This window comes from Anopheles merus, chromosome X, assembly GCF_017562075.2.
Source record: "Anopheles merus strain MAF chromosome X, AmerM5.1, whole genome shotgun sequence".
NCBI lineage: Eukaryota > Metazoa > Arthropoda > Insecta > Diptera > Culicidae > Anopheles > Anopheles merus.
The window spans coordinates 12,256,844-12,280,622 of NC_054081.1; the positions used below are offsets into that span (position 1 = coordinate 12,256,844).

Genomic DNA, 23,779 nt, shown 5'->3' on the forward strand with positions numbered 1-23,779 from the left:
TCATTGACGGTTCACTCACTACACAAGAATGATAAAATCGCGGTAATTAAAAAAAGTAATACTATAAGGTAAAAAATTAAGGAAAATAATTTATAATTCCTACAATATTTTAAACAGCAAATAAGATTTGGGGGTTTACAGAGCTTCCAAGTCACTTTCGAATGTGCACATAATCTCTCATTATTACTATAACGAACCATATTTTCACTCTAAAATTGTAAATTTGATTTCCAGAACTATAGATGGATTTTAAATAAGTTTAAATAAAACAAATATTCTATAAACATGTAACAACATTTGTGCTTCATTAATAAAGTGCCGGCCACTTTGTAGCCAAGATGTTTGAAATTTTTATCCTTTTTGCTCATAGAAGCACTTAAGGAGATTAAATATTTATGAGCGTGCAACCATTTTTTTAATCTAAAAATCATGATTTTGGTGCTAAATATTTTAGCATTTACATCACAAATTTCCAACATTTCAACGAAAATGTGCCTTTTCCGTATGTTTGAACAACTAAACATCGTTGTACTAGGGTAAACGTGCCTATAGCGGTGGTAGTAGCAATAGTGGTGATATTGCACTAAAATGCGTTGCATACGATTAATTAAATGTAATTAAGTTATTTATGTCAGTGTGAAATGATATCTGGCCTTTAACAAAGGGTTTAAAAGTTAAATGAGGTCATTCCGTTACTTAGTAACCTAACAATCCATTATTTTGTTAAATGTGTCAACATTTTTCCAAAATCCTTAGGATTTCATAATGAAACTCATATCTTGGTTAACGTTCTAAATGACCACATAACAACGCAATCAATTTTTTTTAACATAATTGTTATCAAATGATATTGTTTTATTAAATGTTATTGCCTTTTGCCTATATTTACGTTTTTAAGTGTTTTTTACGATAGTGTCATTATAGGTACGCAAAATAGGCATGTTCCTATAGTGGTGTTAGTTATAAAATCAATAAAAACATGACATTTTAGATTTTTTTCGTCGGTATTTTTGTCATTTCGTACTGTTTTCATTAAAATAAGTAACATAAATGAGTTTTCTGTAAGTAATTTACCAAAAAAGGCCAAAATTCGCTTATTTCGCTGAATGAAAAATTGACTTCAAATCAAGCACACTCTTCAGGGTGTGGGTAAACGACAATTGTTATGCACTTTAATAAATTTTTTACGATCAAATTATGAAGAGAATTGAAATTATAGCAGTAATCCTTGCTATTCATACAAAAACAGCTTCAACACTAAGTTTCATTGATATTACACTGTTTTGGAGGTATTTTTGCTTACCACCACTATAGGAACACAATATGACGACTATAGGAACCATACCACCATTATAGGTACAACGAATCAGTCACAAAAATATGTGTTTTTTCGTGAATTTGATGTGTTTCATGGTAAAAATGGCTGTGATTGCACAGATAAAACATAATCCAATTGCTATCTGTTAAAATATTCTTGAATTTACCTTCCTAAGACTTTAAATCGATTAAAACACATCTGTACCACTGCAAATTGTACCACTATTGTACATTTACCCTAATTATCGCCGTACGCCATGGATTCTTTGTTTAAAACTGTCATTTTGATCACCAGAATCAGTTTCATCAAAATAACAGGCAAATATGAAAATTGTAATGGCTTCCATACAAAAATAGCTTCACCTGAGCACCGCTCGTATGGTCATATTGCCGAGTGCACACCTGACCGCTCATAATTGAACAAGTCTCGATCAGAATGTGAACCGTTCCCTAACACATTGGGCTAATGGCTACGATTCTTCAGTGAAACCGGCTTCACAACACATACCAATTGCGCCTCGGTGTAGATTGCACGATCTTGATTTGCGCTTTGGTGTAAATATGCACGATTTTTTGCCTTCAGCGGCAGTAGGAGCACTTATCGCAATTTTGCCAGAAACACTTTAGCCATAATGGGAACCCTGAGATGCAATTTTTTATTGGAATTTTCTATAATTCCAATCACTGGGCCGTTAATTGTATCTTTATTTGAAAGATTCCTGAATGTTTGCATCATCCTATGCGTCAACCAAAATTGCCTTAGCTGTTTTGGCACACTAACTGCAGATATTCTGTTCAATAAGTCGTTAATACTTGGTAAAAATTAACTACATTGATTAACGTGATTGTCAACAGCAACGTTATAACTTATAACGATGTCCAAACCATCGAGAAAATGTCCCAGTATAGTAAAGACGTAAAATATATAATAGGTAATAAAATTAGTTACAAGGTCTGACTTGCCTGTACTTCCCCTAGATGACCACGTTAGCCTTTACACCATGTATGAGTACAAAGAAGATTCGTTAATTTTGCAACCATTTCGATTTATTACAGATGATTATAAGCCCTAAAGCTAAACCTTTTTGGCACCAAGCAATACAAATGATCTGTTAATGTTGCGTCGTATTGTTTATTATTCTGACACGTGCCCAGTTACAACCAGTTGATGATCAAACCGAAGCTGAACTCCAAAGGCACAACATTCAAAACTCGTGGGGTTAAGAGGCCAGCACCATCATCCACAGTCCGAAACGAGTATCGAGGGAATGCACCATTGTGGTTTGAGAGTGCTTTGACTATCAGAAATACATGTACATGTTTTAGTGTGTGGTATCTTCAGTAAAATCAGATATCTGTTGTGCAAAAGCTGTGCAACAACTTCCAAAATAAATACCACTGGACGCTGAAAACCGTGCGCCGTGTGTTTGTTAGAGCATTCGGTCGCACTGGATGGCTCTTCTGTGGCATATGCTTGACATTTTTCGGGACAGTGTGTCGGTTTGTAGCTTCCGTAAATTGAGACAATTGCTTTGCTCCAGATAGTCGTCAAGGCTGCTGTGAAACGGGGTCGGATGGATCGGATCGGATGCGCGTGACGAAATCAATCGCTCGACCGGATGATACTGTAATACGCTAGATGAGAGCCGGTCGTGATATTACCCCATTAGAGTCAAGGTAAAGTACTGATAGCAGTTGCAGTTAGATAAGCAGTGAAATTTATTCGCCGAACTAGTCAAGATCTGTTTACTACATGCTATAATGTTATCACTTTTCCCCCCCTGCCCACAGATCTGTTAAAACTGTTTCATCTCTCCCTCTCTCCCTATCTCTCTCTGCCATATCATCCTAGCAGAGCCGTCGTCTTAAGCACGAATAGAACCATCCTCCTGCGGACGCTCTAACCGAGCGCCTTAACGCCTGCCACCACCGGTAGGGCCTTCTCTGCTGCCTTGAACACTCGCTTGCCGACTCCCTCCTGTGGACAATGAAATGGTAACAGTAATCAGCAACAGTGAGCCTTGCTGTAGAAGCTCCTCCGCAAGGTGCAACCCGTTTCGTACTTACAATTTTCTTTCCCAGCTTCTTCAGCCGCCCCGCTTCCGTCTGACTGCAGAGCAGCAGCACTGCCAGCACGACAAAGATGAAGATCTTGGAGAAGTTCATTGTTGCTTGGTTGTTTGGTGGTTGGTTGGTCTCTGGGTTGATAAGATGTTTGCTGCAGGAACGCTTTGAACCGACTGTTGATACCTTTGCATCGATTAGCTCCGTTTTATATACCAACCAGCGTTACCCCGGAATTCCTGGGAATCCCCGTACAATCGATCGGGAAGGAATAATGCGCGCTGCGTTCAATGAATGTTTCTTTCTTTCTTTCGACCGTTTCCGACCTCATAAAGTCCCCTTTTCCGTGCGCCCTGCGGGATGTGGGGGGATTCCCACCGCACGGAAAAGGGGAATACCACATCCTGTACAAACACCGACCGAAAGGAAGTAGAAAGTGCAGCATCGTGTGTCGGAGAAAGCAAGACCTGACAATCCTTTATGAAGGTGCGCCACCCCTTTCCATTCTCATGTAATTTTTATCTTATCACATTAGAACGCACATGTTAAAATGCAGGGGGTAGGGGAGACGCCCTTGGAAAGTTGATTGTTTTCTCGACAAATGAAGACAGCGCAGGTAAACAGCGGCTGTGTTTTACTTTCCTTGGGGAGTTCGTCGATACTGATGCCTTTCCGGTGAGCAAACAGCGTCAACAGCAGCATAATGTACAATAAAGTGTTGTGGCGTGTTTCGAAAGTTTATACAAAGCACAAACCCCCCTTTTTTATTGTAATATAACGTTCGAACTCATCTCGAAAGAGCCGCAAACAAAACAGCATTATTAATTTACACACCAGTTATTCGCGTAGATCGGTATAATTATCGCTGTGTTTCTTATGTTCTCATTCTTGCGTAGCCCCGGCATTCGGGGTTCACAAGATGGGTGATTCCCCATTCGCAAACACTCTGCAGTGGAAGTGCCTGCTGCTCTCGTGTGTAGTCTTTACATCTCGTGCTCTCAAGACAAATATAGACGTCGAGCCAGAGAAACGCCGTGCAGCAGCAGCAGCCGCAATTAAACAGTAACATCGATGGAACGTTCCTCAGACACATCTGCTTATCGTGGGGCTTGCTCCGGTACCGAAGGGAATCCCCGGGACCGATCCCAAACGTCGATGGTGCGCTTTCGGCGCTTTAAATAGCTTTCTCTGAGGCTGCAACATCAACCAGTTCAGCCTGAGATCTCTTCCCGTGTGGAGCAAATCGATTGCCTGTGCATCTGCTGTCCGAAACCACGAGCTAACAATGAACTTCACCAAGCTGTTCATCCTGGTGGCGATTGCGGTCCTGGTGGTCGTTGGCGTACAGCCTGTCGATGGTGCGCCGCGGTGGAAGTTCGGCAAGCGGTTGGTAAGAATAACATTTGCTTTTTCTTGAGCATACACCAGAAATTATGATTCTAATCATTTTTATATTATTCTGATTCACAGGAGAAGCTCGGACGCAATGTGTTCCGGGCGGCTAAGAAAGCGCTGCCCGTCGTTGCCGGCTACAAAGCTCTTGGATAGGCAGTGGCTGACTGATCCCGACCCGACCGCTCAACTAGTGATACAGAACAGCAAACGTAGCGCAGTGACACCCTACTCCTAATGGTATCCATTATCAAAATGTTTCACTGATCAACCCGCAGTGGTATTAATCGTAAGACTAAAAGAGGTCACCGCCTCCGCCGGTTCGGTGGAGTGTTATTGGCAAACAGCTGCATCGACAACAGAGTGTGCCCGTGTGTGTTTGTTTGGTCTACTGATTTACAGTATTTGTTTTTAATATATCTGAGGGATAATAAATAGAGCATAATAACGTACTGAACCACCTGCGCGTTAGTCGGCGCGATCGCAAGATCCCCCACCACTGCTGGAAAATGCCAAAAACCTTCAAGTTCATCGGCGCACACAGCGGGTTTCGCCGTCGCAAATTAGTGCCTTTCAATGTCATGCGGCGTGTGAGTGCAAGGCAGCATTTTCGCTGGAATAGAAAAGTGAGCGCGCCGAGAGATAGCGCTCGAAGATGACTCAACCGCCACGACGATTGAATGATGCTCCACACTCTACACACAACCGCCATTGCCATCGGGGGGTTGGTCCAACCTAACCTTGACGCGCAGGGTGGAGTCGACCGGTCAACCGATTTCGACAGACGCTACTTTTGTAGCTCGTCTTCTCACATCTTGCATCGAACCAACAAGCCAAACAACAGCGTGAAACGAAAAACTTCGTCATACGGGTTTCTTTTATTACTATTATTATTGCGATAGAGTCGTCCATCGCACTCCACTGTGTCTAGCCGATTGGAACGTGATTGCTTATACGGCGCCCGAGCGCCACCACTCTCACAACTGCACAAACACGCACACAAAACGGTGTGCGTCTTAATCTACACCCAGATTACAATCTAATATTCTTTCCCCGGCTTCCCATGAACTTACGCCTATTACAGCACCAGCTAGAAAATGAAAACAAACATCGCACTACCTTCCCTGCGATTACTCACGGTACTGCACGGTTACCGACCTATATACATACAGACTGTGACGTTCCGATTCCCAAGTCTCAGCGCTGCGGTGCCTCCCCACCCCGGAACGTGTACCTCTAGGAAGCCCTAAACTACTCTACTCAGGTTCTGGTTCTAGCTAAGCTTATCTCCTTACTTTAAAAGGGAAACTGGAGGCAGCAGGAAGCTGCCGACTGCCACCGGAACAGGACGCTCCCTTTTGGAGCACAAGGTTTAACGCATTCCGTAAAAAGGACGAGATTGTTTTTTGTTGTATCATATCACAGTTGTAGAATGCGCACTGAATTCAATGTTGGGACGTGGCTGCATCCCGCTACGGCTTCTTGACGTCCGCCTTTACCTCCACCGACAGGTTGACGTTGATCGGTCCGGCCGTTTTGTTGCGCGGCGGAAAGGCCGAGTTCTTCAGCTCCCGCTTGTAGTCGTCGATGTTGTACTTCGTTTGCTGCGATAAGAATGAGTTTTAAGTCATTTCGGGAGAGAGACAGAGAGAGAGAGAGAGAGAGTGAGCAGAGCACTCCAGCACTTACGTTCCATGCGTCGTTCCATTCGAGCCGGAACAGCTTCTGCAAACCGCGATAGTTGCGGTTCAGGATGCGCCCCAGCTCGGCCCGGGAGATGCGGTACTTCGGCGTCGTACTGGTGGACGGATCCGGCGTGGTCGGTGACGTGCGAGGCTGATAGAAGCGCAAAGATTGGATCAGTGTGTGTGTGTATGGTTTTGTTAGTGTAAGAGCCCTTCTAGCTCGTGTGTAGCTCGTCACTTACGTCCGGCGTGGTCGTGGTGAACGTGTCGGTAAACTCGTTGCTGAGCAGATCGTACACGTTCTTGAGCGTGTAGGTGGTGTCGTTGTACTGCTGGTAGAGCAGCGAGCCGAGGTGTGTGATCTTGTGAAAGAAGCCCAGTCCCCGTGGCTGCCGCGAGTGCTGCAAGGTTAAACACACACACACACATTAGCGCCTCGCAGAGGAACGTCGGTCACACTTTGCACTTACCGGCTTTTGGGCGGGCTCAACGTCGGCACTGATCGCACCGGCCGCTAGCAGGAACACAACCAGCACAAGCTTCCCGGGGCTCGTCACGCTGGGCAGCAACATTCTCGCGCGCAAAAGGTGAGGACACTGCAAAGTGACACCGTTTCAGGTCGGCATCAGAGAATAAAACAAAGAAAAAAAAGCGTTGAATCTTTGATTGGGGCGTGTTTGATAATGGCTGATTGTGGTATTGGTTTGGGCAGACACGCAGACCATCCCGTGAGCCGACGCGCTGTAACTGAAACACTGGAAAACACTGCACACTGTCACCGCGAGGCACACTTCCTTCTCGGCCGCAGCGGAGGACATTCGAATCACGACCTTGTTGGTGGTGGCTTGTGTGTGTGTGTGTGTGTGTGTGTGTGTGGCCACGCGATCCGCTTCCTCGATCCAGCTTTCCACCGTCCTTTTTTAAGCCCCATTCCTCGTTTGATGAAGGTCACACTAGCTGACGAAGAGAATGGGCAGGCTGTGCCAGTAGAGTGCCTTACATTAGGCGTAGTAAGCACCAGCTCCATTTTGCAGCGCCGTGCAAGGCACCTGCGCATCGTGATGCAATATTTACGCGACGTGCGACCTTGCGAGATATTTCAAAAAGTAAAAGTAAAACACTCGCGTGGCCCAACATTCGCACGAGATCGGATCTGGATCTGGAGACGCACTAAGAGCACAGAGCACCATGCACCAAAAAATGAAAAAAAACGCCTGTAGAACAACTACATTGCCCGTAGCCTTCCGGTCCGCAGCCGCAGGGATCGAATGGGCAGCACAACACACTGAAGGCACTAGAACCTGAACGAACCTGAAAAACTACGATGCTGTGCGAAAGGAAACCCTCCTACATCCGTCACTAGTGCGGGACCGTACGGCGGGCAGCGGCCACTGCTGCATTGACTATCGCTCGAACAGAAATGACTAACTAATGCCTAAGCGCCGAGCGAGCCGAGATGTATCACCGCAGATCGCCGCAGAGGACTGCTGCCAAGCTGAGATGGTGTCTCTCCGTCTCTCCCCGAGCCCAATCTCAAACCACCCACCCATCCCCATCGCATGGGTCGTTGGTCGCAGCAGCAGCAGCAGCAGCAGCCGAGAGAAGGGATGGAGGCCACACCGTTCGCACCGGGGAGCGGGTCGCCGCCGCGCAGGCAGAGAGCGCTCCATTCCATCCGGGGCGGTTACCGTTTGCCACTATTGTTTGCTGGTGCGAAAACCGCGATCTCGAGCCCGTGGCTGAGTGTCGATTTGACCAGCGCTGAGGCACAGTGCCCCGTTGATATTGCAGCGTGGCTGCGAGGAGGTTTTGAGATTTCAACACGATTTTTTCGATGTTGGAAGCGATCGTGGTGGACACAACGTGTGCCTAGCCTAGCCTCCCCACCTCCACCCATTTGACATCGATCTATTCCAATCTATTTCCAGCGATCAGGCCGAGCAGCGGCGTAGCTCCTAGCCTCCTACTTCTACACGCTCCAAGGCTCACTAGTTCACGTTCTCCCAGTCGCTGCCGCGACGAACGACGCGCGCACACTTTTCGGGGCACAGCCCGTACCGTGCCTTCCCCGTTCCGATCCACCGGAGAAGCCCGAAAGTATGGCGTAACTGTCAGATCCCCCCCCCCCCCGTCTACTCCTTTGCCTCCTCCTTCTTCCAAGAGTGGCGACCTTGACTCGTTTCGTCTTTCACTCTTCGCTGCAGCCGCTCGGCGACGCGTGAGCTTCAGCTCTCGGAGCCCGCCGCCACCGAGGGGAGGGGCTTTGTTTACCTGCCCAAACACTGTGCATCACTGCTGTGCGAGGTTCGTTCACATCGGCCTTTACGCTTTGTCGCATCGAAATTCAGACGTTCGGCGTGCTTTTTACAGCCTGAGCATGGATTGCGGCTCATTTGGATTGATTTTGAGCGAATCAAGTTTGACAAATGGACAAATCAAGCTGGACATTGGTCGCCATTGCAAATCAAGTGTTTGTGGGTGGGGATGATGTAGGTTTTGATTGGGGTACAGAGATGCGTTGCTATACATTCCCAAAAAAAAAACATTTCCTCTGTCTTTATATATATATATATATTTTTAGTTGAGATTAAGACATAAAAATCAACTGATCTTATAATACGCGTTTTGAGACCAGGGTGAATCCAACTCAGATACTACTTTTAGACCTTCTTAAACCGCAAGAATACATCACGTCAAGAGATAGTTTGTGTGCTCAAGTCCTTCAATATGCGGAGAGTTGTTTCAAACTATGTTAACTACAAGGACTACATCGCATCGCACAGTAGGTCTTGAGATCTGATCAGTAAACTCCTAATTATCTTACCCCAATCCATTTTTGTTGATGTGATTGTCGATTGGTAATTCCAATATGTGTGCATGAGTCCAATCTCAACAAATCATTGTTGCTATTTTGATCTTCTATTTTGATCTATTTTGAGTTTCTCGCAGGTTCACATGCACAACAACACAACACAACAACGGCATTAGTCAAGCATTTGGCAAACTATTTTAGTTCGCTTTATACCAACGTTGATGCTCCGAGCTTAGACACAGCAGCTGCTATTGCTCGATTACCCGATTCCGTTGACGTCTTCCCCAAACCGCAGCATCGAATCTAATCTGATGCCATTGCTGATTTTTTGTCATACCAATCGATAACGAAAAACAAGTAGACGTTGTGTATATCGATTTTCATGCTGCCTTTGATTCGGTAAACCATACTCTTCTGCTGGCTAAAATATCTAAATACGGAGTTAACGACGCAGTAGATCAGTGACTCTCAAGCTTCTTAATTTCTCTCGAGGGAAAGGTCTCCTATTTGATTTCACTATACATTAGATGGCAGCTTAGTTCCCCGCACATATGTAGTTCGTGCCTTAGGTGTACAACTAGATAGTATATTGACTCTTCAAGATCACTCTGAGTTATGTATTTCAAAAGCTCTTCGTTTGTTAGGATTTGTCTTGCGTGTTTATTTGTTTATTTGTTTATTTGCAAATGTTAAGTGATTGGCCATAATTGGCCTTATCACTGATCTTATAAACTAAACTTATAATAACATAAAGCATCACGGTACAATGTAACATCAGCACAAAATAAATAAGAAAGAGTATCACAGCAAGAAAAACAGGTTAACCTAGGGAATTCCAGTCGAAAGAGTCATAATGCGCATTAAATCGGATAGCCATCGCAGTCAAAGGTTCATTATCGCTATATGCACGTCTAGTTTGGTCAACTCTTAGTAGCCTAAAGTTTCTTAAAATACGAGCAGGTACGTGGAAATTAACTCTAGCTCAAAGGTCCGGTGAATCGATCTCTCCTAGGATGATTTTTTTCATGAACAAGATTTGCGCCGTTTCGCGACGAGTAGCGAGAGATTCGAGTCCAAAAATTAAACACCGGGCATGATAACTAGGTCTCGCTGCTACGTTACGCCAGGGTGTGAACCGTAAGACCAAACAGGTGAATTTGTTCTGCACTGATTCAATCTTATTTGACCATAACGACGACGATGGGCTCCAAACTACTGAGGAGTATTCTAGGATGGATCTGACTAGTGATTTGTAGAGTGCGACAAGACAATGTGGGTCGGAGAATTCTCTCGACTGCCTGCGTATAAATCCTAGCATTCTGTTCGCTCTATCAATAATTTCGTTATGGTGCACATGAAAGTCAAGTTTACGGTCAAGAGTAACTCCTAAGTCTTTTACTGCACTGTGTCGTTGTAATTGTGTACCGGAGATGCAGTAGTTAAACACTATTGGACAATTAGAACGGTGAAACGACATGGGCAAACATTTATCAACAGAAATTTGTGTTGGAGAGGACTTTAGTGGTCCATATGCCTTAAAACCCTTCTATTGTGCTATAGTTAGGCCTGTTCTAGAGTTTGCTTCAATAATATGGATACCAACTCAAAAATACAGAATTGAACGGCTAAAACCTATCCAAAGAAAATTCACACGCGTCTTTTGGTACCGTCTGAGTTGGTCTCGTCACGCTACTTATCCCTGCTACTACTTTTAGAAAAAAGTAGGTGCCTACTTTTTGGACTGGACTCCCTCGAGCACAGGCGAATGACGGCTCAGTGCACTTTCTTACATAAGCTCATCAACGGATACATTGATGCCCCGTCCGTTCTCGAAAAAAAATCATGTTCAGGCCCCTAGCAGGAGTTTAAGGCCACGAGCTCCATTTAGCACTGAATTCAGGACGACGGAATTTGGCTCCAAAGACCCTTTACTTCTAAATGCATATAGCTCTTTAAACAATACTGTCGATCTTAACGTTAGTGTAAATAATCGTAAAATGATTCTTTGAGGCACATATTGCCGATCAGAAGCATTAAGTTATTTATTTATATATTTATTTGCCGTTTTTACGTTCGTCATAGCCACCTGTTTGTAACTCGTTGTAAAGTATGTCACATGTCTGAGGCACTTAAAAGTTTGGGAAAATAAAGTTTTTATGGCATGGATTTCTATCAATACGCTGGTGATTCATAAGTCCCGTCATTGGAAGCGGATTTATAACAATAGATTATAACTTTGAAATTTTGAAACTTTGAAGCAGCGTTCAAAATGATTAAGATCTACAAATAGTTACACAGTTACAGAATTCTGTAGAATAGTGCCTTGCAAAGTAAAGAGAGCTTTATTATTAAAAGCAAATCAGGCTCAATAGAGATAATTGCATGCACTGGCCCTTCATAATCCATTTTTAGTTTTTAGTTTCTTGTTTAATTTTACTAGCTTCAAACATTTTTGGAATTCTTCACGACTAAGAGCTTCGAGAGCTATACTAAGACTAGTATTAGACTTAGTAATTTAAAAAATCATATTGTTAAACCTAGTAGATAGACAATTATATTGAATAAATTGAATTTGGAATTAAATATTAAATTAAATATACCCACTTTTAGATAAAAAAGCAACACTTTTATTTTTCAATTATTTAATAATTTTTCAGAGGGGCACATCATTAACGATATAATTGGAAATAGCATCATTTTCAGCTGATAAACATCATCGTTAGAAGTATGATAAGACTCAAACTGTTACTTGAAATTAAGATGGCAATGTTTGCGATCAACCGAGAGTGACACCACTGCGCTGACGCCTTCAAACCCCCGAAAGCTCGCTTGATAACAGTGACAGTCGCGCTCAGAAGGTTACTCGGTTGAATGCAGCCTTCACTTCTCCCTTTCCTACAACTCCACATATATACAACACGACATTCACACACACACATTCGACGTTCGTTTCGACGTTCGACGTCAAACAAAAAATCCTCTGCCGAAATGCGTCTTTATTCTAGTTTATTGATTTAATTTTCCCAAAGCAAAAAAGCGCCTCAACTTTGCCAACCTTGTTTTGCCCGGCAATCAAGCAGTGCATTTCTTGTGCCCTCGCACACACAAACACACACAGCGTCATTAAGAGGTTGGTGCCATTTTCTGTGCCTTGTGTTTAGGCACCCGTGATCTCTAGCCCGACGCGAGCGATTTATCACGCTCATTATACCAGTCCACGGATGACGAATTGTAAACTTGAAAACCTGTACACATTCCTTGACGGCAACGGCATCAGGTGACAACGCGGGTAATGGTACAAAAGCCTTCCTTGACGCACACTGCCCTTCGGGGTTTATGCTTCTTTTTTTACGGTGGATTATTTCTTCGTTTTAGTACACAGAGAGACGTGAAGGTGAAGGTTGCGGATTCGATTCGCCATTTCGCTCATGGTAAAATAGTTTAAATAGATCGCGTAGCGCTTTGTAAACGGAAATGGATATCACCAGCGGCGAGAAAGGTCAAACAGACTTTGTTGGAATTTTTTTTCGCCTTTTATGCTCTCAACACGCACCGACTCATGATTCTCGTTAGCATAGATAGTGCTTCCCCAATGCGATAGGAAGTAACTATCCCCTTGGCATTCCAGCAGTTTGCGTGAGACGGCGTAACAACAGCACCAAACAGCAGCAGCAATACAAAACAAAAAACGGCAAACATAATCATTGCCCTTCGGCGGGTTTGAACAAGCTTTCTGAGACGTTGTTGTGAGCGCACCATTGTTGTGATGTCCGGATGCGATGCGTACCGTGTAGTGCGGTTGATGCGATTGATGGCTGCTATCGGTAGAACGGAGCCCGCACGATATCTGCCGGCAATTTCCGCGATAATCAATGCAGCTTTGATGATTTACATCCAAACAAAAGGCACCGTAACGGTTCTTGTGCCGCAGCTGAACATCGCGTGATTGCGTTTTGCGTCCCCGCGTGGGACAGAACGCGCTGCAGGTGCGCAAGGCGCATGCGACGGTTACCGCAACGACCGTTGGCGCGTACCTAACGCTGCGCCGCATCGCTGTAACGCACAAGCGCGCGTATACGCACAACGAAAACAAAACAAAACACACGAATGCATTTCGGTGCAGGTAGTAACATTTATTGGTCAAACCGCACGCACACACTTACATCTTACAGCTAATGCAACCGCTCGCCTTACCTAACCTAGCTAGCTGCGCACACGGAACCGCTCAATGTTTCGGCATCTTGCCCATCGCCACGCAGCGCCGACCGTTGTACACCTTGCCGGCGGGGCAGTCGGGCATTTTGAGGTTGTGCGGGTTGAGCGGTGCGGCCGCGGCGCTCTGCTCCCGCTCCTGCTTCTTCTCGTCCCGGCGCAGCTTCCGGTCGACGCGCTTCTGCTCCTGCTCCATCTTGATCTCCTTCGAGCGGGCGCGCACCGTCTGCACCGCCTGATCGACACGCTGCCGCAGAGTGGTGCCGGTGGACTTCATCGTCGTGACGGCCGCCTTCTTGCCGGTGGCCAAACGGCCCACCCCAACGTGGCCCTCCTTCGGGTGTGCTTTCGCGCCGGCCCGACCGCTGGCAATCGCTTGGATGGCGGCGCTGTCCGGCGGGGCCGCTTCCGAGTAGGTCGATTTGTGCACGCGTCGGAGGCGGGAGCTGGCCACGACACTGGCGGGCGTGCCGTGCGCAGCGAAGAGCACCAGCAGCAGGGTGACGGCAGCGAAAAGCTTCCACAGCGCGGGCGTTGCTCCTGTCGCCATGGTTGTGCGCGTGCTGAATGATGCGTTTGGTTGATTGGAAGCGGCGCCGGTGTACAAGCACACGAGATGGTACGCGAGGAGCTCGAAGTAAGGTATCAGCACTTGCCCTCCGAAGTAGCTAGTAACGCTCGCGAGCCAACGAGCCGACGAGCGGGCCAGAGAAAGTCTTTAAACCAGTCCCACGGTTGAGCTGCAACTGATGCAGGATCTGCGTCGGTCGGCTCGTTTTTGGACGACCGGGCCGGGATTCAGGACGACCAGACGCAGACCCACTAGCTAGCTGCTCTGTCCTACACACACACACACACACACACACACACACGCGGCTATGCAATTTCCTCGCTTCTCGCACGCTTTGCGTACCAGCGCTGCTTTTGGGAGGAGGGCGTAATCGTCCACGACGCAAAACAGAAGGCTGCAAACTTGTTTAAACACTCTGGAGCAGGTTCGCCAAAACTGGTGAAATGTCACTTCCCTTTTTTTTGTTAGTGCGCCCAAGTTTGAGACCTGTTGGAGGACGCTCCATTCGCCGAGCCTCTCTGGGACGGTATCCAAACCAGAACCTGTTGCAGTTGGGACGGAGCACTGGGAGGGGGGGGGTTAAATATCACCTTGCTCCAGAAGCTGCACACAAACAAGTCACCGCTGCCCGCATTGCGCAATACCCTTCACACACATACTCCTTTGGTGCCCTATCAGGCCGGACAGGAATTGGGACACGCTCGACGGCCTTGAGTGCCTTGAGCGAAGCTGCAACAAGAGATGAGAGTGGCTTTGATGACGGTTTGCTCCCGCCCGGCTCGGTGGCAATTAAACTGCACCGCGGGGCGCAAGGCTGCTGACCCACGCGGTGTCATAGGGCAGCGGATAAACGAGCATCGGTGGCACGCTCCTCGAGACAGGTCGAGAGCAAGCCGCATCTCCGCAAAAAAAAACGCGCCGAAGCGCTTGTTGCTGGAAGACAAATTACACCCATTATGTGCTTCTTCAGCACCGCGCGGCCACGGCAAGGTGATGACAGGAGGGGGGGGGGGGGGGGGAATAAACGTTGAGCAACGTACACCGGAGAGCGAAACAATTGCCGCGTTGAAAGTAGAAAAAAAACGAAAAAAAAACAACTATTCCTAGCGCTGGCAAGAGTGTATGGGGAGCATTGGGGTAAAATGGGCATGTTAAGGATTTTGCTATGCATCTCGTTGATCACTTAAAACTGAATATTATACTTCAATCGATGCTCTAACATTTTATTCGTAAAATCAAAGCAGCAGACTATAAAACAAAGAATTTATGTCCTGAAACATAGAAATTGAAGTCATCAAAAATCGTCATACACAATCATCTATGAGACAATATCAATGGTCATAGTTTCTGGCAAAATGGCCATTCGCCAATCCTTACGGCACTCCCGGATAATAGTTGCCTACTCTACGCAGATGATGCTAAAATATATCGTGAAATCCGTGAGCCCGAGGACCATCTTCAACTTCAAGCCACTGAATTTGTCTCCTGGTCCAAGCGTAACGCACTAAGCGTCTGTATCGATAAATGCGCCATAATCTCATTCAGCCGTTGAAGAGCTCCAGCGCTGTTTAATTATACGCATGATGGTCAGAACCTCGAAACAGTAAACTGTGTAAAGGATCTAGGAGTCCTCCTAGATGCTAAACTCTCCTTCGAAGAACAGATAGACCAAGTAGTCGCTAGTGGCAATCGGCTACTTGGCTTGGTCATAAACATGACGCGCGAGCTTCGTGATCCTATGTGTTTCAAGACACTGTACTGCGCACTTATCAGACCACTGGTGGAATATGCTAGCATTGTTTGGTGGCCAGCATCCACTCGGGTACTTGCGCGTCTAGAGCCCATCCAACCCTTCGTGATTGGCCGCGTCGTCTCGACTACAGGACTAGGTGTTTGCTGCTTGGGATCCCGCCTCTCGCCGAACGTGTTGAGCACGCCAGACTGGCATTTATCACGGGAATCTTAAACGGAACCATCGACTGTCCCGAGCTGCTTTCAAGGATTCACCTGTATGTTTCCGCCAGAATACTCCGGCGCCGACCAATTCTGGCAGTCGCTGAAATCCGAACAACATTTGGCTCTCGCAACCCCCTTCTTTGTATGTGCCGTCTATTAAATTCAGCTGACGATATTTATGAGCCTGGAATGGCGATAACGGAACTGACTTCACTTTTAAGTGTTCGGAATGCGTTCAACAACAACATTATATAAATGTTCTGTTCGTTATCTAATATCTATTGTAAACAAATTCTGACTCGAGAGGGCTTCATAGTCCTTCGATTAATAAACTAAACTAAACTAGACTAAACTAAACTCTAAATGTTAACTAGAAGAGCTAAAATAGACATCAATATCCATGACAAGATTCTAGCTTGTTCTTCTGCTTAGAGTAACGTCCTAGAGGAACATGGCGATATACATAGGCTATCAAGACTTATTCAGTACCACGCAGCCGGGAGTCACAGTCCTTGCAACGGGAGGATGGTTCATTCTAGACTTGAACTCACAACGAGCATCTTATTGAGTCGTACGAGCTGACGATTGTACTATGAGACCAATGGGATAGTCCTAGCTAAAGTAACGTAATAAATCGCTAGAGGACTAGTTCTAACATGATTATTGACAAACAGGCGATAGAATGTCATTCTGAGGTTTTAGTTTTATAGATGCTTGGGGTTTTAGCTACATTTGTATCTGTAAGTCAAAACATTTTGTCTCTTGAAGGAATCATGATAAATGTATCAGGTATTCGAACAGATGTATGACAACCATTATTTGACATTACAAAAACTATACAAAAACCGAGTGACTTGACTGTTTTTTGTGAAAAAATAATAAAACAAAATAATTTTAAATATATTGTTTACACCTGAAAATATATGCCAACTTTTGTCAATCCATTAAAACTTCTTATATTGGAATAACAATTGTAACATTTCAAATTCTACCGTTGCATATATTAACTATTTAACTTAAAGTTAATCATCTCGGAACAAACATAACAAACAGAACAAACATACGATAAATTTTGCAAATAAAGCGATTGACTGACAGTCAAAAATTGATGCTTTAGAAACAACAATTGATGCACACTGCCTAAAGTTGATGCCTTTGAGGCAATGTTCGTGCCTTAGAGACAAAAATAGGCGAGTTAAAGCTAAAATTTAGTGACAACGACTGAACATTCATTTATATTACCATTACAGGTACAGGAAAATATCAATATCATGGAATTATAACAAATTAAATCACTATACAGCATCACAACCTTTTATCAATCCTTCTGTCAGAAGAAATCGGTCATTTTGCCCAAGTGGAAACTTTTAGCAAAAATAGATAACTTAACCTGAACATTACCAATCAAATCGAAAATCATAGACAAGGGTGAGGCTGGAAACACGGTTAAAATAGCTTCATTTTGAGCATACATTGAATCCCTTAATTTAAAAATCGTTCATGCTGTGCATCAAACACTTAATGCTTTTTATTGATATAAGTAATCGAAAAGGTGTACATTTGCCAAATATGCAAATGGCTCTTTTCCGTAAAATGACCGTTTTGCCCCAGGTTCCCGTACGTGTGAGCCGTTTGACATTACATTGTGCGCAAAATGTCTCTCCCTCCCCCGCAGGCAGTTCGCTTAATAGTGTTGTTGTCGATGCCGGCGCTAACGATTAGTCCAGCTGACACCCCGGCCTGACACATTCGGGTTAGCTTAAGCACCTGCTTGTCCTAAATCGACCGGACCCTAGCTCTCCCAGGGCCCCGCTTCACAACGCGCCTGTGCGACCTTTGGCTGTGAGCCCTGCTGAGTGGTAGCCATTAGTCTCGCCAAAGGCCGATGGCCGCTCTGAAGCCTCATAACGCGCGAGTGCATCGAGTACAAACGGTCAACCCCGCACACTAACACACAAACACGCACTTCAGCTTACGACCCGGGACGATGGACGATGGCAGGCTAACAGCTCGACCATGTTGCCCAACCGCCCGCTCGTCTCGTTAAGCGGCTACGCCACTTTATTGGCTCATTTCGGGCACGAGGTTTTTGTTTCGCGATCGGTTTTGGTTGCGAAAAAGAAAAAAAAACTCGACGTATGATTCGTGCGAAAACAAAAAAATCAACCGAACTGAAGAAGCCGCCAGCTGCGTGAATCATCCCCCCCCCCCCCCCCCCGAGTAACATCGGCCTGGTCGGTGGAATGGAGAGGTGCAATGATTAACGCACCAATGCGTTTGCCAATTTGATGAAATGAATCGATACGGCGGACGACACGGCGAGACATGGTGCGTTAGATTTTGGACGTTCCTCCCATATTGTCATCTGAAAATAGATTAGCTTGTCCCATGCCTCTATGGCTTTCCCACCGGGAGTGCAGTCCATTCTGTTTCTTTTTTTTACAGATCACCTTTCGATTCCCCCCTGATAGGTAGTAGCTAATAATAAAGCAGACATGTTGCAATCCATCCTGCGTGTGGCCCACCACCAACCCGCCGTTCACGAAAGGGAATCAGGCATTGAGTTCACGCAAACTCTGCGTCCAAAAAGTGACTGACAAACCTGGGTGGGAAATAGCTGCACGTACACGCGCACGAACATCAGCAAAAACCAACGAAAAAAAAGCCAACTAATTCTCCCAACCGAGTGACCAAGTGACCGAGCTTCTTTTTGGCTGCAGAGCGTGAAAATGCATAAACACTTAACCCAAAAGCGAAAGACTCGCCGCAAAATGCGAAGTAAAAAAAAAAACAAAATACGGCCGCTTTACGACCGATCGAGAGTGAAAGTGAGAGTGAATGGATCGCCACGGAGCGCAGACAGAGAGAAAAAGAGATAGAAGAGAGACAAAGAGAAAGAGAGAGAGAGGGAGCAAACATTAAAGCAGCCAAGCGATGGCACGCTTCTTGTATTCGCGCCGTGTTTGTTTGCTGGTTTATGGCCGTGATCGAGTGGTAAACGAAACACACACACACAAAAAAAACACTGCCGAAGGCTGTTGGTCTTTCAGTTTTGAACCCGTTTGCGTATCTAGAGCGATTTGGATTCAGGCTTACGCGAAGTTGGCCGAAAAGAAAAATGTGGGTTTTTTTTATAGGGCAAACAAGGAACGTTACAGCAGGCGGCTATATACTGGTGATGGGTTAAGATTGCAAATAAAAACGGAGGTAGCATTATTCGGAGCCATGCGGAGTTGTCCAAGAGCTATCTGGAGTCGTCCGGAGTCGGAGTTGAATTGAGGTAAAGCTCCGACTCTTAATCCGGCTCCTAGTAGGATCGGATTGGATCTCAATCGGATTCTGTTTTCCAATCCGGCTGCTCCTAACGATTGGCTCCGATTGCATCCAGATTACTCCGATCGAATCCAAATGGCTCCTATTGAATAGTTCTACTACCGTACTTAACTCGTACTCGTACTTAACTCGTGGGTTATCCATGGTTTTTAGGTTGTTTCCAGATTTTTGTTTTGATAATGCTCGTGATTTATAGGGGTTTTCAAGTCATTTTCCAGTGTGCACATAATTATTCACCGCATCCAAGATGTTTTTAAAGAACTTTCAAATGGTGTATTTGCTTCAACATGAAATTTCGAAGTCAACACATGATTTTCATAACAAAAAACTATCAAATTCATTCCAGCCTGAGTCGTGTTGAAAAACATGCTGAAGAAATTCAAAATTATGATGGAAATATAACATCAGATTGATGTGGATTAACATGTTGCACGCGGTGAATAATAATGTTTACATTCGAAACTGGCTTGAAAACCCCTGTATAGTTTTCGTGTATGTACAGTGTACAGTGCAACTGTACAGAACAGATAAAGTAATATAAATTACGAATTGTAGTTATGAGTTTATAGCCGGTCTCATGGTACAGTCGTCAACTCGTACGACTTAACAACATGCCCGTCATGGGTTCAAGCCCCAAATAGACCGTGCCGCCATACGTGGGACTGACTATCCTGCTATGGGGGGAACTCAATAAGTCACTGAAAGCCAACCCCACAAGTGTGTTGCCAGGCCTTGACCGGCATCGGTTGTTGAGCCAATAAAAAAAAAAAAATTATGAGTTTATCAACAACTTGCCGAGGATGGTTAAAATTTAAGAAAAAGGCTTAACATTATTCCAGCCCTACCAGCCCCCCAACTCCGGAGCTGATCTGGATTCGAATCCAAAAGCAGCTCGATTCGAATCAATCCAAACCCGGCAGCAGGCCCATCTTCCCCATCACGTACATCTACTAACTAACAATAGCCGACGTGTTGGCTCGGAACCATAGGTGCGCTCCAGCGTGCCCATCACTACCACAAACGCATTGCGCTAATCCGTGGCGCGGCATCAAGTTAAAGGTTGCGAAAATGGCGCTCGCTAGGCACACGATCTAGCGACCACCTCAGGAGCGGCCAGATTGATCACGACGGGTGGAAAAAGGCGCAACGATTTGGCCAGATGGTAGTCTTATTATTCTCCCTGGGACAGCGCATTTCAGCGCCTGCGGGTGACGTAAAGTGTGTGTGATGTGATTGTTCTGTTTTTGCCGCAGGAAGCGTCCTAATTCCATTTGCATAGTAAACGTTTGACACGAGTGATTTGATTTTTTTTTTTTTGGCTGAAGTTTTGATTATCAAGTTGCGCGATACAGTGCGCTTCCTTTGCGCGCTCTTTCGTATTCATTTTGCACTCTCCATTTTGTACGCACACGCTCATTAAGCCGCTCCTCCCCCGCATTAAACTCGCGCTGTCCTTCAATATGCGCGGCAGGTACGGTGGCTGAATAAATTGACATAATTGGACTAATAGATGTTTTCCAATGGTCCCACCACCGGGCCGCCGCATTCCACGGCCGTAATTTCTCATCAAATCGACGCAGCCAATCCACCATAGCACACACCACACACACACACACACACACACACACACACACACACACACACATGCAAAACACACATACTAGCGTCACGTAACAGCTCGCTGACACTGACTGCCGTACGCGTTTGATTGATTTTGACAGGCTGGGGTTCAACATTTCGATTGCGTTTCGTGTGCCGGCGACGAGTCCTTCGGCCCTTCGGCAGCGATTAAGGCGGACGGCGCGGGTTTCGTTTTTGTGCGGTGCACGTTACACACACGTGCATACATACTGCTGGCAGATGTCAAACGCGATGGAACGCGATCTCTCACTTTCAGGCGCCATCGTGGTTTCACTTTCCGCTGGAGATTCCTGATTGGCGATTGATTGTAGCTCGCTGTATGTTTTTGTTTTTCTCTTCGTTTCGGATCAGAACTTCATCGTGCCGGATGTTGAAAGCACTCCGAACGCCCACGCCACCTCGCAAGAAGTTGCTGGAATTGTTGCGGTAGGTGGTTTGACCGCCCGATTGCATACACCAGACAGGGCAGCACGTTTGGTTGGGGTTTTTTTCTTTCGTTGCTGCATAGTTTCGCAACGGAGCGGGGAAATCACGGAGGACGCCATGGCTGGCAGTGTCCTTTATTGATACGCAACATGTACCCGAGCATTAAAGCTTTTTTTGTTTGGTTTGCTCGTTGCCTTGCTTACTTCGACACGCCGACATAGGTCAAGTTTTGTCACAATGTCCCGGCAGCATCTGGAAGACCTTGCGCGTATGCATAATCACAGCGACTACGAAACGGTCAAGGTGGACCGGACGCTAAACCGGATCCGTGCGTCAACCCCCGACCAGCCGGTAACCTCTGGAATGTTTCACACCTCTTGCATACCTTGACGGATGTATTCAGCTGCTGCGGGCGACAACCAATGAGGATGCAGGATCACCAACAAACACACTCGGACACACAGTTGGCGGACTCAGCAGTAACTACGGATCATGCCGGCAGTAGCGCATGCACTTTCCTCACACGTCGCTCTCGAGAAACACTCTCCAAAAGGTCCCAAACAGTCGAACGAAATTTTCACGATCACTCTTAATATTGTAACAACAACAAAAAAAACTAAAACGACCTAATAGTACCCTCAAAAACTAATACCAAAAAAACAAACGCACACTCAACGGCTACTCAACGGAACGCCCGTACACACTCTTGATCATGCGCGCGCACGTTCGCATGCGGATTAAGTTTGATAGTACAATTGCAATAGCGAGCAGACGGCACCACAACACTGCACAAACAACAACATCAACAAACGGCACCTCCACCACGATACGGCCTGCGTTATTGCGTTAAGCCCCCGTCACGTTGGCGCGCGCGCACGCTCGCACACATACCGGGCGTATTGGCTCGCGCGTATCGATGAATGGGTCGGTCGGGTGCGTTTAGTGTGGTCGCTGTTGGGGTTTTTTTTCTGTATTACTACACCCTTCTTCTTTTTTTGTCTTCTCATTACCTCTCTTTCTCTCTCACTCGATACACTCCCTCTCTATCTTACCGTCTCTCTCTCTCTCTATCTCTCGCTGCTCTATGTCAATCTACTTCTCCCTCCTTATAGTTCTCGGTTTAAAGCTAGCTGTCGGAATCTTGGTCACCTTTTCCTCGTTCTCTCGTACACTTGCAAGCCGGCAATCGATTCGTCTCCACCGTTCGATTTAATTGCTTTCGTGCTCTAAACTTCTTCCTTGTTACCTTAAATGACGGTGTCTGCTCGAAGCAGCGATTGATCAGAATTTCAATCAACTAATCATGCATGTATCATTTTTCCGCTGCAATTTCATCTCATTTTTCCTGAATTATGTTGAATTATTATAAATTGTTAACTATTTGTTAAATGATACATAAGTAATTCATTAAAAAATGCTAAAACTGTTCTAGTCCTAGAAGAAAAACCAAGTATGATTATTTTGACGAAATTGAGCTTTCAATTTCGCACAATTTTGGTAAAATGGTTAAAAACATCAATTTAAATTCCCTTTCCGATGGTTAAATTTGTTAGAAAAACAAATATTTGATGAATAATTCTTAAGAGAAACATCTCACGGTTTAGTTTCAGCCTCATACAAAATTGTGAATGTCTTACTCATATGTATGTAGTTTAGAAACATTACTTTTTCCTGTTAAGCCATCAATCAAGGCACTTGGCGACCAGCTAAGCAATCTCTATAACAAAAAGACTTGTACAAATTAATAAAATCACTTAGCCAACAGGAATTAAAAACGCAAGCTCTCACACTTATTTGGCTTATTGTTTTGGAAAGGGTCGAACCCATCTTTAGGTATACTAAAGATAGAACATTATATTTCTACAAAACGTTTAGAAATCAGATGAAGCTAGACGTCAGCACAAACACGCGTTAATTTTGATAAAGTGTTGCAAACGGTGTCCATCAGGCTTCCATCAAGCATCCTACCAAGACCAATGTCATTAGATAAACTATAGGTGAGCTTATGACTCTTATTTTGATCGCCATAATGAATGAAGATTTCTATGGAGATTGGAAGGAATGAAATAACGCGTACTAAGGACTTGTATGACATCTTCTACTCCTCTCCAATGATCTGAACTGGACTGAACGACCTAATGTAGTGTATGGACTTTAGACAGCATCAAAAGTAAGAATTCGCTACTTTAATTCCTGCTCAACTTTTTCCAACATCAACTTTTCGGTACAAAATTTACTGCTCTGTATTGGAAGTAACGCGTAAGTCAAAGCCATGTTTTGCACATTTTTTTTGCGTACCGAATCTTGTTAGTTGGCATAAATATGTGCCACTATGATGCAAATGTTGGAAATATCAGAGGCCTATGACCA

At 45.2% G+C, this 23,779-nt stretch overlaps 3 protein-coding genes across 6 annotated transcripts; 1 reads left to right on the forward strand and 2 right to left on the reverse strand.

Moving 5' to 3' along the window:
* Window positions 1–3,012: 3,012 nt before the first annotated feature.
* On the reverse strand, window positions 3,013–3,573 carry LOC121594865 (cecropin-A). Its single transcript, XM_041918616.1, has 2 exons — window positions 3,385–3,573; window positions 3,013–3,295 (listed from the first exon to the last, which is right to left on the reverse strand). Exons 1-2 carry the CDS (start codon window positions 3,481–3,483, stop codon window positions 3,218–3,220), a joined length of 177 nt encoding a protein of 58 aa, XP_041774550.1. The 5' UTR covers window positions 3,484–3,573; the 3' UTR covers window positions 3,013–3,217.
* A 987-nt stretch (window positions 3,574–4,560) lies between these two features.
* LOC121594860 (cecropin-B) lies at window positions 4,561–5,230 on the forward strand. The gene is made up of 2 exons (XM_041918606.1): window positions 4,561–4,771; window positions 4,852–5,230. Exons 1-2 carry the CDS (start codon window positions 4,667–4,669, stop codon window positions 4,927–4,929), a joined length of 183 nt encoding a protein of 60 aa, XP_041774540.1. The 5' UTR covers window positions 4,561–4,666; the 3' UTR covers window positions 4,930–5,230.
* Window positions 5,231–5,630: 400 nt separating this feature from the next.
* Window positions 5,631–22,291, reverse strand: LOC121594844. 4 transcript variants are annotated; one of them, XM_041918584.1, is made up of 5 exons: window positions 21,795–22,291; window positions 6,929–7,054; window positions 6,701–6,859; window positions 6,463–6,609; window positions 5,631–6,377 (listed from the first exon to the last, which is right to left on the reverse strand). In XM_041918584.1, the coding sequence occupies exons 2-5, from the start codon at window positions 7,028–7,030 to the stop codon at window positions 6,246–6,248; spliced, it is 540 nt and encodes a 179-aa protein (XP_041774518.1). In that variant the 5' UTR covers window positions 7,031–7,054; window positions 21,795–22,291; the 3' UTR covers window positions 5,631–6,245. The 4 variants fall into 4 exon arrangements, with proteins under 4 accessions (XP_041774518.1, XP_041774526.1, XP_041774510.1 ...); XM_041918592.1 differs by lacking the exon at window positions 21,795–22,291 and adding an exon at window positions 8,346–8,362; XM_041918576.1 differs by lacking the exon at window positions 21,795–22,291 and adding an exon at window positions 7,770–8,085.
* Between the last annotated feature and the right edge of the window lie 1,488 nt (window positions 22,292–23,779).